At 53.3% G+C, this 13,431-nt stretch overlaps 1 protein-coding gene across 1 annotated transcript; it reads right to left on the reverse strand.

Moving 5' to 3' along the window:
- Positions 1 to 61: 61 nt before the first annotated feature.
- On the reverse strand, positions 62 to 13,390 carry INCENP (inner centromere protein). Its single transcript, XM_050337246.1, has 17 exons — positions 13,242 to 13,390; positions 13,013 to 13,126; positions 11,726 to 12,444; positions 10,243 to 10,294; positions 10,066 to 10,096; positions 8,926 to 9,004; positions 8,386 to 8,437; positions 7,795 to 7,912; positions 7,578 to 7,712; positions 5,722 to 5,831; positions 5,285 to 5,405; positions 4,460 to 4,582; positions 4,107 to 4,267; positions 3,726 to 3,816; positions 3,112 to 3,225; positions 1,863 to 2,022; positions 62 to 1,413 (listed from the first exon to the last, which is right to left on the reverse strand). The coding sequence occupies exons 1-17, from the start codon at positions 13,388 to 13,390 to the stop codon at positions 1,199 to 1,201; spliced, it is 2,544 nt and encodes an 847-aa protein (XP_050193203.1). The 3' UTR covers positions 62 to 1,198.
- Between the last annotated feature and the right edge of the window lie 41 nt (positions 13,391 to 13,431).

A 13,431-nucleotide genomic window follows, 5' to 3' on the forward strand; every position in this document is an offset into this window, starting at 1 on the left:
AAAGCTGCAAGGAGCCCAGAGCTGGAGTTTGAAGTCACTTTATCCAACAGCATTTGTCCAGTCAGCAGCTTTTGGACAAGAAATTGTGGTCACACGGATACAGACCTGGATCCACAGAGCAGCCATGGAAGCACAAGCACCTCAAGGATACAGACTTCGATAGCCAGACCTGGATTTACAGGGCAGCCCCAGAAGCACAGACACCCCAGACACAGACACCAACATATTTACATATAAAACCCCCCATCGTTTTGAGCACATTCGCTGCCGAACAGAGCACTGGATACAGACACACAGATGGGCACGTGGACAGGGTGAGGGCCCCTCACACAGGGCACAGTCCTGACGTGGGTTTTACAGGGAACGGGAATGCTGAGCTGGAATTTTCGTTTGGGTTGGCCAGAGTCCGTTTGACAGTGACTGACTGAACAGGAAGTGCTAAACAGGTGAAGAGACACAACCAGCTGATGCTGAACCACAGCCAAGGGATTAGGGTTAAACACATCCCCTCAATCCCATCTGGCCACAGAGGTGGAATTTCAGTGAGAAACAAAACTCTGCCAGAACCTTTGCACAGTTTCTCCTAACGCGGCCCAGAGAACTTGGGGGTCCTTGGGGACACGGTCACACCTGCAGTCATGTCTTTCCATAGCTGATGGAAGGTGAGACCCTCAGTGTGTTCCAGCTCGAGCTGTGCCAATGTCAGCCTCGGCCTGGTTGATGGACACAACCACACAGGTGGGAAAGGGAGCGATGAATCCTTTTGGAATTGCAGGAGATGAAGAGCAACACCTGGGAACACCTTCCCGAGAAGAGCAGTAGAGCAGGCCAGATGTACCCAGGTGTATGCAATGGTCCCTGACTGTCACTGGCCTCGAGGCCAGTACAGAAGTACAACTGCTGGTAGGTATTGCCAGGCCTGCTCGGCAGAGAGGGGGGATCCCACAGCTTCAGGTGATGTCCATCACCCGCTAAAGGTCCAAGTCCGTGCCAGCTCTAAGCTGAGGGTAAGAGAGGCAATTCCCTGGGCAGCACTTTGTGGCTTGGTCTGACAGAAACCAGCCACGCCAACCAAGGAGCAAGAACCCGGGAAGAGCTGCCATTTATTACACACTAAAACCTAAATATTTCAAGTGAAGAGTGACTCCTTCCTCACCTGGAGACAGGAAATCATACCTGCTGCACACCTGCACTCACCTCAGGGCTTCTTGAAGCCGCAGGGCAGCCCCAGGCCCGGCTTGGCCCCCACGGTGGGCGGTGAGTGCCACACAGCCGAGCTGGTGCGCTTGAAGTAGCGGGGCTTGCTCTTGTAGAAGATGTCCTCCAGCTTGGGGCTGGCGATGGCCCCAAACAGCGCATCCACGTCAGGGGGGTTGTAGTACTGCCGGATCACAGCCTGGCTGAGCTGATTCCCTGCGGGAACAGATGGGGTTTGTGTTAATGTTGTTAATTGGGATTGCCGTGTGGGCTGCTGCCCGCGGCGTGTCCCCTCTTTGCTTGTCTCTCACCGCTCCAAGGCATCTTTACCAGAGTATTTGTCACCCAACAAGTTGTGACAAGATCCCCAATAGCTGGAGGAACCCCTGACTCTGCATTCCACATAGAATCATGGGACAACTGGGGTTGGAACGGACTTTAAAACTCATCCAGTTCCAATCCCTCGCCCTGGGCAGAGACACCTTCCGCTAAACCAGGTTGCTCTGAGCCCCGCCCAACGTGGCCTTGGACACAGAAGCACTCACTTCATGCTGGAGTAGTTACAACTAACCCAAGTAGGAGGGGCTGAGCAAAACCCAACACCAGGTTCCACAGCCTGCCACAGGAGTGCTGGGGCTTGCAGACAGACGTCCCCCCACACGTACCTGTGGCCCAGGCAGGGACGGGCTTGCGTGGCTCGCTCTCATCGTCTGTCGAGTCGTCACTGTTCAGGTCCATTCCATAATCGTTTGAGCTTGTGATGGGGGGTTTGGGTTCTTTTCTGCTCTGTGGAGTCATCTGGTATGAATTGCAGACAGGGGAATTCTGGAAAGCAAACACATTCCATAGGTATTGGATGCAGCAGCACTGCCATGCTCTGAGATACATTGGGACTGGCTGGTCCCCAACCTCCTGCTCTGTCACCTCATGGCAAAGCCTGAGTATGGAAGCTCTTCAGTTTGCACCTAAGAGCTTGACCCAAGTTATGACCCAATTATGGCTGTGCATGGCTTTCTCCTATTTAATTATGCTGATTAATTGGCAAGAGCATGCAGCAATAGATAGATCTAACAGACTTAATAGAGCAGCAGCTCCACTCAGGTCAATCAAAGGTTAAATGGAAGTCTTATGTCCCTAGAGCAGTCATGTGCACTGAACACTCTGCAACCTGTCTTCTGGGCTTGATTAATGGATATAAAACTGATAACTGATGTGCAGAGAACCTGACCACCAGGTCAGCCAAACCAAGCTCACACTGATGGGAGCAGCAGTGCCGGGAAGCACAAGGGGATGGGGGGTGGGGAGAAAACCTACAGCTGCTAATTTCAGTTATTTTCAGTTGAAATTCAGTTTTCAACCTTGAAACTCTGGGCAGAGTTGGACACAGTTGTTCTTCTCTGCCAGAGAAGACTGGCTTTGTATCCAGTGACATTAACTCACACCCATTGGTTCTGCACTTTAAGATACAGAGCTTTGCAAGCAGTCGGAGACCCACGCGTTAGTTGTCAGTGTTGAGGGCGAGAACGTGCACGGTAGGTTTCTGCCATGCCAAACCCACACGGTTCCACAGGCTCTGCTGCCACCTTGTGGCGGTTCCCAAAATTGACCCTAAATAAAACTTTCAGCGTCTTTTCTGCTCCTGCGGTCCTTCCAGTATTTAAGAGGAGTCCAGACGGCTCCACTAGCTGCTGCCTTACCCATAGCCAGAAACCCTTGCCAATCCCTCCTGCTTCTCTTCCCTCCGTCATTGAAATATTCACGGAGTCAACCCCAGATAACCAGGATGTACAGAATTCCTGTGTTATTGGAAAGGCAAATAAAAACAGAGGGTAGAACTGCCCCAGGCAGGAGCAGGTCAGTGCTGGGACTAAAGTTCTCTGCTGTCACTCCTAAGGACACACCCCCAAAAATTACCTCCTTATTCTCCAGGAGTGGTGCCCGGGCATTGTCTTTGCCCTTTTGTTCCTCTGACAGTTTCTTCTGCTCTTCCTCTTGCCTCTTCCTCTCTGCCAGCATCTGCTGCTCCCGCTGCCAAGTCAAACCCACGGAATTAACCTTAGGGATTACACTGCCAACCCAGGTACCCACCTTTGTGACACACAAAATAACTAAGCACCCAATTTCAGCTCTGTTCCTCGTGCAGCTGAGGAGCACTTGGGACATGGTGCAGTTCCCTCACAGAGGTACAAACCCAGACACCCATGTCAGAGAATCAGCTGCCTTCCCCTGACAAAGCCAAGGCCCCCATCTTGGAAAACTTACTGCTGACTTCAGGCTGTAAAAGCCAGAAAACAGCTGACAATCTGCAGGAGAAGTCTGTGCTACTGATCTTGGCCTCTTTCTAGACTATTAAACAATATTTTTAGAGGCCAAGTCCCCCCACTGCACCGTAACCATCCCAAACAGGTCAAACTTCCAGCTCAGAAGTGCCACAAGTGGCTCCTCAGGGATCCCCCCAGAGTCCCAGCTGAGCAGGTCTGCTGAGGTCAGCCACGTTGCTCTCCCCCTCCCCAAAACTGAGCACTTACCTCTTTCTTCTCCATCTCCTTACGGAGCCGCTCCTTAGCTGCCTGCACTTCCTTCTGCTGGCGGGCGGCCCTCTCCTGCTGCTCCCGGAGCCTGAGAACCACAGCACAGGCCCTCAACTCCCAGAACGACACCAGGGACCCTCCTGGCTGATTGAAGCAACCCCCACACCCTCACAGCTGTTCAGACACCCTCCACCACACTCCTAATATCCCTGAGCCCAGAATTCCTCCTAGGCAGCTCAGCACCAATGACAGTCCAGAGTTGTGCTGTCACCCCAGAGCGGCTCCTTGCTGCTCCAGCCTTCTACTCCTGCCTTCTGTTCCAGCTGCGTTTCAATCCCAGCACAGAATTTGGTATACAAATAGGTAATTTTGCCTTACTTTTCTGCCTGGATCCGCTCCTGCTCCCTCTTCCTCTCCAGCTCTCTCTCTGCAGCCAGTTGTCTCTCCCGCTCCTGCTCAGCGATCTTCCGGGCACGCTCCTGCTCTTCTTCCCTCCTCTTCTGCATCAGCTCCCTGTGCCGCCGTTCCTCCTCCTCCTCCTGTCAGCCCAGGCAGGCAGTTACTCACCTGACAGGAGCAGGCTCCAGGAGACAGCACCAGGAAGCCCTCATTTGGCCCAAATCCCCATCACTACACAGCAGGGAAACATCTCAGGGGTAAATTCCCACTGCTCAAGGCAGGTGGATCCCCCTCTCCAGTTCTGCCTCTGGGACAAGACAAGCCCCACACACCTGCTGCAGAGCTTTTTGTCTCCTGGCCTCCTCCTCTTGCCTGCGCCGAGCCTCCGCCTCCTCCATCTTCCTGGCAGCCACTCTCTTCTTGATCTTTTCCTCTGCCAGCCTTTCTTCCTTCACCTGGAGCACACACAGACACGGATCTCAGGTGGACAGCGCTGCAGGACATCTCACACACTCAGAGCTCCCACCCTCTCGTGGGCAAACCCTCCCTCCTCTGCACCCAGGAGCCAAAGGGGTTTGTGCTCTGTTTTTAAAAGGTCACATTTAGGGCAACAACCTTGTTTTACATCCCCCGGGGAAGAGCTGACCTCACACTAGTATTTACACTTCCAGTCCCACAAAGCCATTGGAATGTATCCTCAGAGCAGTGCAATCAGAGAGGCAGCTGGGGGTAATTAAAGCAGACAAATGACCACTATGTCCAGTGCACAAATTGCCTGGAAGTCTGGGATGGGAGGAAGGCTCCGGAGGAAGGATGTTTGCTTTCCCCCCTCCAGCTATTACTCACTTGGGAGTAGCAGCAGACAAAGCCTCAGGGCCATTAGGCCATCTTTATCCACTGCAAGTCCTTCCTTCTCCCATCTACCAGAGCACTAATAAAGCCCATTTAGATTCATCACTCTGGAAAAACAGGGGTTCAGCTGCCATTTGCTGTAGCCAGAGAAAGGCAGTCCCTCAGGATCACCAAGGCTCTGGACAGTTCTTTATCCAACTGTTCTCTCATTCAACCTGTATAATCCAAGCAGCCTCCATCCCCCTTTTTGGAAAAGCACACCAGTGTGGCACCAGCTGCCCCAAGGAGCTCTGTGTGAGCCGTACCTTCTCGGTCTTCTCGTCAAACAGCGCTATCTTCTGCTCGATCTTCCTCTTCCTCGCCTTCTCCATCTCCTCCACCCGCTCCCGGGCCTGCAGCACCTTGCGCAGCCGCTCCTCGCGCTTCCTGAGGACACAGCCCAGCTCACCGTGCTGCTGAGCTCCGCACAGCTCAGCACAAGGCCAAAGCACACAGCAGGAAACTCAATGGCCCAAACTCCACAGTGATTTAAGCACCAGCCATGTTTAAGCTCTGTCAGAGAGGGAGGACTCAAGAAAAGAAGTTGCAGCAGCTGGCAAGGGCAATTCATGTTTTGTATCAGCATTCTAGAGAATTCTAAGGACGCTGCTCGTGCCCAAGGGAATTACTGCTGCTTGCATGGGCTCTGCAAGATAAAACACCTGGACACAGGTACCTACAGAGTATGACCACATCTACTCACAGCTTTGCCTCCTCGAGTCGCCGTTTCTTCTCCTCCTCCAGTCTTTGCCTTCTCAGCTGCTCAGCTTCTTGCTTCTTCCGCAGAGTCTCCAGCTTCTGCCTCTCCTTTTCCTGAGGGGAATTGAAGTGTGATTATACCCACCTGCCAAGGAGCTCCTTCGCACCTCACTCACTCAGGGGAAGGGCACGGAGGTGACAGCAGGGAGTTGCAGGAGGGGTGGTGACAGCCCTGGAGCAGAGCTCAGGCGGTGATCTGGTCGTGAATAGATATACACAAGGAAAACAAGGCAGCGGTGAGAATGTTGGGGAGCAAGAGGAGAAGCTGGGACACTGAGACAGAAGTATCATCTCTGGAAGCCCAGGCAGCATCCCCAGGGATTGCAGGCAGCCAGCCCCGTGCTTTCTCTTGGTACAAAGGACCCACAAAGCAGTGCCAATGCCTGGCACTGATCCCGCTTCCTGCGGTGAGCACAGGGACAGATGGTGCTCCAGGAAACACCTCAGGCTCCTGCTGGCGCCTTTGCCTCCCACAAAGCTCTATCTAGTGGTGAACCACCACCACTCCGAGAGCTCCCAGCTTGCTCCAAAGCACAGCCAGCCAGAAATGGGAGCCAACCAGAAATGGGAGCTTTTCTCCTCATTTTCCTGACCCAGTCTAGACGCACTGTCAGCCAGGGCAGTGAGATCCAGCCACCACTACAGCCACAGCAAATGGATTAACATCAGCTCGCTCCATGCCAAAGCAGGCCTGGTCTCAGCACCAAACCACAGATCAGCACTGGGAATATCCAAGGGATTCCCTTACACTGGGCTCTGTGTTGTAAAAGCTTGGTGCTGTCAGCATCCAAACTGGTTAATATAAAACCAACAATCACGTCTTATTGCTCTGCTGCTATTTAGTTACGTTTAGCTCCCACACGGAAAAAGTCCCGAGGGGAAGCTGCCTGCGCTGGAATGAAACCTAAAACATAACATTCCATGAACTGACAGCAGCAGAGGAAGCACTCCCTAGCCACAAGACTCTTTTCTCATCGTATTAACTCCTTTGTGGGACTGACACCAACATCATCCTCTGCTGTTAGGCTGCTCAGTGCAGCAACAGCAATTCCTGCATCCTGCTCTCCTCTCCCTTCCTCCCAGCTCTCCTGCAAGGGGAAACCAGCCCCAGAGCTCCCTACCTTGCTGGGGAGTTACTGGGTGCCAGTAGAGCACTCTCTGCTTCCACCACAGCTCTGGGTGCATCCAGGAAGCTACACCCTTGTCTAGAACCAGCTCTCAAATCCCACCCTCCCAAACTGCTCCTGCCTGGCCTACAGGGGCCTGGAAACCTCCCGGAGGTACTGCAGAAGCACCAGCCAGCCGAGGTGTGCTGCTGGTCTGTGATTCGTCAGTGACACTGATGCCTCTGGATTTGGACACCAGCACACCTGTCTGACTGGTCCCACATCCAGGGCAGCCTCATATTTCCTCCCGCTTCAAAGATTTGGAAGACCTCAGAAGTTTGAATTTAAGAGGCATTTGCTCAATATCTCTCATGAGATAAGTCCTAGCAAGGAGACCTGGGATGGGCAGGCTTCACACCTCAACATTCACAATCCCCTTGATTTTTGGTTCCCAGTTTTCATCTCTGACTGTCACTTGCCATTACCACAAGGGAATGCTGCAGGAATAAAGCTTATAGTTCAAACTGGAATTCTTTGAGAAGCTGACTAACCCAAATCTTACTTAAGTGTAAACAGACAGCTTCAGGTTACTGCTTAGTTCCCAATGGGTTGCCCTTTCCTTTGAGTCTGTGCTTTAGATTACGTATTAAACAAACCATCATGTACTGGCTTAGAGAGCAGAATTTCCTCTTACCTTGGGATCAGCCTGGAGAGGGGTGTTGTACCTGATGAAGGATTTGATGACTCCATTCCTCCCCACGGAGCTGGGTGTCATGAGGAGCTGGTTTTTCTGCACAGTGTGAAGGAACGTTTTGAATGGGCGCACGACCTGCAAGAGGAACACCGAAGCCTGAGTAGGAGCGAGTAACTAAGGGTCTTGGGGAGGTACTCCAGGGTTGCAAGGGTCTTACCTTGCTGGTTGGGAAGACTGGGGATAGGGTCTTCTTCCTGGGAGGAGACAGCCCTCCTTCCTCTGCCTGCTGGTAGTCATAGCGCTCATCCACGGCTCTCTTGTAGCTCGGCTTCCTCCTGTGGGACAGCACAGTCCATCACACATGGAAAATCCCCCTCACGTCTCAAAGTCAGGGGTGGAAAGGGCCATAAACTATCCCAGCTTAAAAGAGATTCCACTGTGATGAGGCCCTGGCACAGGTTGCCCAGAGAAGCTGTGGCTGCCCCATCCCTGGAAGTGTCCAAGGCCAGGGTTTGGAGCAACCTGGCCTAGTGGAAGGTGCCCCTGCCCATGGCAGGGGGTGAGACTGGATGGGCTTTAAGGTCCCTTCTAAGACTGTGCGTGGACAGGTAGTTAGCCAATAAAAAATTCCTAATGCAATAGAAGATAGAAATTAAATCACAGAATCACAGAGGCAGGAAAAACTTATTTCCAGAAGTTTTGTAGTCACAAAAACTGAGGCCAGTGAGCAACATTCCAGCATTTAACCAGCTCTGAACTGGACCAGAGTCTCCTGAGGCACTTTCAGCCAGTGATCCTACAGACACACCTGGCACTCTGAGGTGGATCCAGGGTCTCCCCACTCTTATTCAACTTCTTTTCTGAAAGAGAACAGTTACACAGTGAGTTCTAGCAGGCAAAATTTACCTCCGACCCAGGTTTGACAGCAGGGAATGGATGTAGCAGGTCACTGAACAGCAAAACCACCTGCTGTGAGTTGGGTGTGGCAGGACCTGGCTCACACAGCACCATTCCCACCTGGAAACTCCAGAGAAAGCAGAGCTGCCCTGCAGCTCTCACCAGCACTGCTGTGCTCTGCACAGCTTCATCAGTGGGGCTTAACCACAACCCTCATTACACCCATCTCCATGTGCCTCCCACAACCCTCATTACACCCATCTCCATGTGCTTTCCAGGGTGGAAATAACTCCAGCACAGAGTTCCCTCACTGCTAATCGTCTGAAGCAAATCCTTGCTCATCAAACAATTATTAGTCTTTCAAAGTGAGCTCTCAAATCAACCAGCAAAGTTTCCAGCTTCCCAAAGCAGTAACTTCCCACAGTCCTGCCCCAAACCCCTCTGGAATTACCACTGCTGCTTGGCTCCTGTGGCTGCCCGTGTTTGCTGATGGTGCGGGAGCAAAGGGACATCTGTGGGCTTTGGGAATCCTGTGGGAAAAGCAAAGGGGTTTCAGGACAATTCCACATGGAAACAGTTCAGGACAATTCCACCTTCCTGGTTCAGGTTCCTGGGGTAATCCCAAAAGGGCATGCTCAGCAGCGTTACCAGGGAACACCAAACCACCTCTTGGCAAAGTCCTGGATGCTGTATCATCAGGATAAGCACAGACATTAACAGAGCATCTGCGCTGCTTAAACTCAACAAACCCATCAACGATTAAGGCCAGAAGCCTTCCAAGCTGTAAATCTGTGCTGCTGGAGCTCTGTGCAGAGCCAGCACGCCCATTTTCCTGAGCAGTGATGAATGTGGAGCCCAGAGATGGCGGGCAAATGGCTCATTTCCATGATTTATCTGCTTGCTGTGGGATATTCGTCACTGCTCTCCGTCTCTGCACTTACACCAGAGCAGGCTCTCTGCTGGGATAATGGGCTGTGGCTTCTGGAATTGCTCTCTGCCAGCGGCACGAGCATTACCTCCCTCAGTCCATGTTGGCCAGCAAGTAGCAGGTTAGGAGGAGAAGAGAACAAGATTTATGGAGATTTTATCCTCCCCAGTTGCTTCTGTAGGGACCCATTCCAAGGGCAGGCCCAGGCTACACCCTGTAGCCCGAGAGATCTTAGACACAGATCTAAGAAACCTGGACTGAGAAGGACCTGACAGAGTCAAGGCACGCACTGACATTTACTCTGGACAAGACACCAACATGATCCCAGGGTTTCTTCCTCAGTGAGGATCGTAGAGGGAAAGATTTTGACCTGCATAATATTCACAAATTTCTGTGGCTGTCTGAACTAAGAAGTGATGAATTATCCACAGGACTGACTGAAAAGTCAAAAAGAGCTTTAAAAATACAGAAATAACGCCAGTGTGCAAACCATGGCACCAGCTGAGCTGATCTTCCCTGAACTATAAGGTTTTCTTACCTCTAGAGATTTGGGACTGAATTTTTACACAATGATCTCTAGCAAGAGGTTAAGAAGGAAGGGCCACATTTTCCCTCCCAGATCCACACAGACACAAATGCTTTTAATCCCTGCTCAGATCTTACCTTGGAGGGGGTGCAGGGTCCAGGAGGAGGCCTGGAGGAAAAAGAATGGTAAAAGATACTGTGTTTAGTAACACTAAGGAAACTTGAAAGCCAGTCGGATTTTACACCAAGAGTGGCAGGGGAAAAGTCCTACAAGCAGGATAGTAAGGAAAAACAAATAACTAAAAGCATTCTCACCCAGCTTTGACAACAGTTTCTTCCTCCTCTGGAATATCTGCAGAACTGGAGGCTGCAGGAAAGGAAAAAAAGCACACCTGAGCTGTGAGTTTTGGGTGCAGGCCAAGGACCTGGTGGGATGGAGGTCACTCCAGGCACTGCAGGGGGGTTTGTCCTGCCCCAGGGCAGGGTAGGGCACTGGAGCACACCCAGGTGGCACTGCAGGAACGCTGCCGGCAATTCCGGTGCAGGAAAGCAGTGTTTTCAATTATAGATGAGTTCAGAGAAATATTCCGTGAGCTGGAACTAAGGGGGCTGGGCTTGGCCTCATCTACAGGGCTGTGCCTGGACATCAACAGCAGTTAGAGCCAGTGTTATTTACAGTGGGAGCGCTGCTTCCCAAGCCAGCATTCCAGTTGGCTCTGCCACAGCGAGCTTGGAAGCTCTGGCACAGCCGGAACCTGCCATGAATAATCACAGAATCCTCCAACCCCAGACTGGTTTGGGTGCGAAGGGACCTTAAGGATCATCCAGTTCCACCCCTACCATGGGCAGGGACACCCTCCGGTAGCTCAGCTTGCTCCAAGCCCTGCCCAACCTGGCCTTGGACACTTCCAGGGATGGGGCAGCCACAGTTACTCTGGCCAACTTGTGCCAGGGAAGAATTTCCTCCATATATCCCACCTTGATTTCCCCTGTAAGTCTGAATCAATTTCCCCTTGTCCTGTCATTCCAGTTGCTGATGTAGAGCCCCTCTCCAGCTTGTTTGTATAATACAAAGGAGAGATGATATCCATGCGTTTGCTCTCCTGCAGTAACTCAAATGCTTCCATCCCACGGCATGAAAGAATGTTTAAATCAGCCAGTCCTTCCCCAAACATGCCTCTATCACCAACTGCAAAAATGCAGGAGACTTTTAACCTGAACTTCAGTTTCAAATTCCCCTCCTCAAAGAAGCTCTAAAACTAGCAGCCAGATCCTGTGAAGGACCAGGGAATTTGTGAGAATTTCCAGGAAACAGGTAGGGCTTTAGGAAAGCCTATCATCCCCTCTGCCCAGAGAAGCCGTAGCTGCCTCATCCCTGGGATTGTCCAAGGCAAGGCTGGACAGGGCTTGGAGCAACCTGGTCCAGTAGGTGTCCCTGCTCATGGCAGGAATTAGAACTAGATGGGCTTTAAGGCCCTTCCAACCCAAACCACCCCAGGATTCCAGGCTTAACAGTTCCTCCCAGCTAATAAGCACTGTTAAACTGAAATAGAGAAATTGAGGCTGTTCTCCCAGGAGATTTACAAGGGTGAATTCATAGTTACCTGGGTTTAAGTGCTCACAGGAAGCTCCAGAAAGCCGGGGAGAACTTCTACAAGGGATTGCAGCTTGTCTAGCCCAGGGAGCTCAGCTGCTACCCCCACACGGAATAACTAGCCCTGGCACCTCGGTTTCCTCAGCAGTAGATAAAGACAAATAGCAGGAAAGATGCGAACCCCCTGCTGACACCCAAACTCACCCTCCACAGAGCTGGAAGACAGGGATGTCTGCAGAGCCATCTTCTTCTTGCTCGCTGCCCTGGTGATGGATTTCTGGACCATGCTCTCCCTCTTGCTGGCCAGGGAATATTTCTCTGCCAGGGAGGTTCTGTGGCTCAGGGAGGTTTTCCCCATCAGGCTCCGGCGCACGGAGCGGCGGCTCCTCCGGGAGCCCGTTGGAGTCCCCGGGTTGTCCCTCTGGGGCTGGGAGGGCTCCTTAGCCCGGTTGTGTTCCTGAGTGGGGCAATCCCCCTCCTCCTGCCCAACCCCTGTGCTCAGGTTGATGGTGACATTGACTGCCTTTACTGTCTGGAGCTCAAACACAGCCTCGTCAGCCTTGGGAGTGGAGGGAACCACCAGCGATTCGGGAACGCCACGTTCCTCAGGAGAGCCATCCGCCGGGTTCACGGGCAGCAGCTCTGCCGGCTTCACCGTGCTCCTCTGGAGGGGCACCGCAGTGCCAGCCTGATCAGCTTCCACCCAGGGGTCCTGCCCCACCACCTGCAGGGCAGGAGGGGTCTCAAAGACCACCTTAGAGCCCCTGGCAGAGGCTGCAGCCTGGGATCGTGTCATGCGCTGAGGAGAGGAGTTTCCTTTGGCCTCGGCTCTGCTGAGCTCCAGGTTTTCTTTGCCGCGGAGTCGCTGAGAACATCGCACAGGAGGGCACGGTTTGAGGCTGCTCTTCCTCCTCCTGGATAACCTGGCCGCGGGAACAGTGCATTAGATAGGAACGAGAGTTGGGAACAGCCCAGAGCCCTTACCACACACACGATGGGAGGGGAGCCAAAACACCTGGGGTGGGCCCAGGGTAGCACAGCTGCACAAGGCAGCTGAAACAGGCAGGAATTAACGGATGTAATTACTCCAAAGTGGAAAAGATAACGGGAGATAGAGACCCAGGAACGTAAAACAGAAGCAGATGACAAATGCAGCACTTTTCACAAGAATTAACATTTTCCAGGGCTTTTCGACCCTGAGGCTGCCAGCACCCCAGATACAGGGTCTGACCGGACCTTTAACACCGGGGGAACTCGCGGGCCGAAGGAGGGGGGATCCCCTTGGGACAAAGGAAGGGAAGCCCCGCAGGGCGAAGAAAGTAGGCGGAGCCCCGGGACACGCTCCAGACAGGGGATTGTCTCCGCGAACCCTTGGCAGGGCGTCTATTCAGCCTCCTCTCTTTGCAGGTCTCTCTGGTTGCCTCTGAGCTCCCCCTCACCGCGGCCCACCCCGAGGGGGGCTCCAGGGCCCCGTTCCCACCGCCCCCTCACCGCTTCCTAGCCGTCTCCTGCCTCTCCTCCGGCAGGACCGACCGCCGCTTCCTCCGCTGACGATTCTTCTGCGACGGCGTCTTGGGCATCAGCTCAAGCTCCTCTCTGTAGTCGCTGGAAGGGAAGGGGAGAGCGACGCAGAGTCAGCCGGCACCGGCCAGAGCCTAGTGGGGAGCTGGGCTCTGCGTAGATGTGTGTTTGTAGTGGGGGGCACAGGGGTTGCCCTTACCTAACAAACATCCTGAACGCCTCCTCGCAGATCTCCTCCAGCCACACCAGGTCGGTGCTGTCTACCTGGCGCAGGAAGCCGGCCAGGCGCCGCCCGCACTCGGCGGGCAGCTGCTGCACGGAGCGCGCCGCCGCCGCCATGGCCGCCATCGCCTCAGAGCCAACGGCCGCGCGCGGGCCCCACCGTTTAA

This window comes from Myiozetetes cayanensis, unplaced genomic scaffold, assembly GCF_022539395.1.
Source record: "Myiozetetes cayanensis isolate MyiCay16 unplaced genomic scaffold, myiCay2020 scf6-25, whole genome shotgun sequence".
Classification (NCBI taxonomy): Eukaryota; Metazoa; Chordata; class Aves; order Passeriformes; family Tyrannidae; genus Myiozetetes; species Myiozetetes cayanensis.

Bases quoted from the DNA above. Each gene is read 5' to 3' on its own strand.
- INCENP (XM_050337246.1), bottom strand. From the start codon at position 13,390: ATGGCGGCCATGGCGGCGGCGGCGCGCTCCGTGCAGCAGCTGCCCGCC. The intron at 12,445-13,012 runs GTGAGGGGGCGG...TCCCGCGGCCAG, and splicing joins CAGGAGACGGCTAGGAAGCG to GTTATCCAGGAGGAGGAAGA. The intron at 3,817-4,106 runs GTAAGGCAAAAT...TGTGGTTCTCAG, and splicing joins GAGCGGATCCAGGCAGAAAA to GCTCCGGGAGCAGCAGGAGA.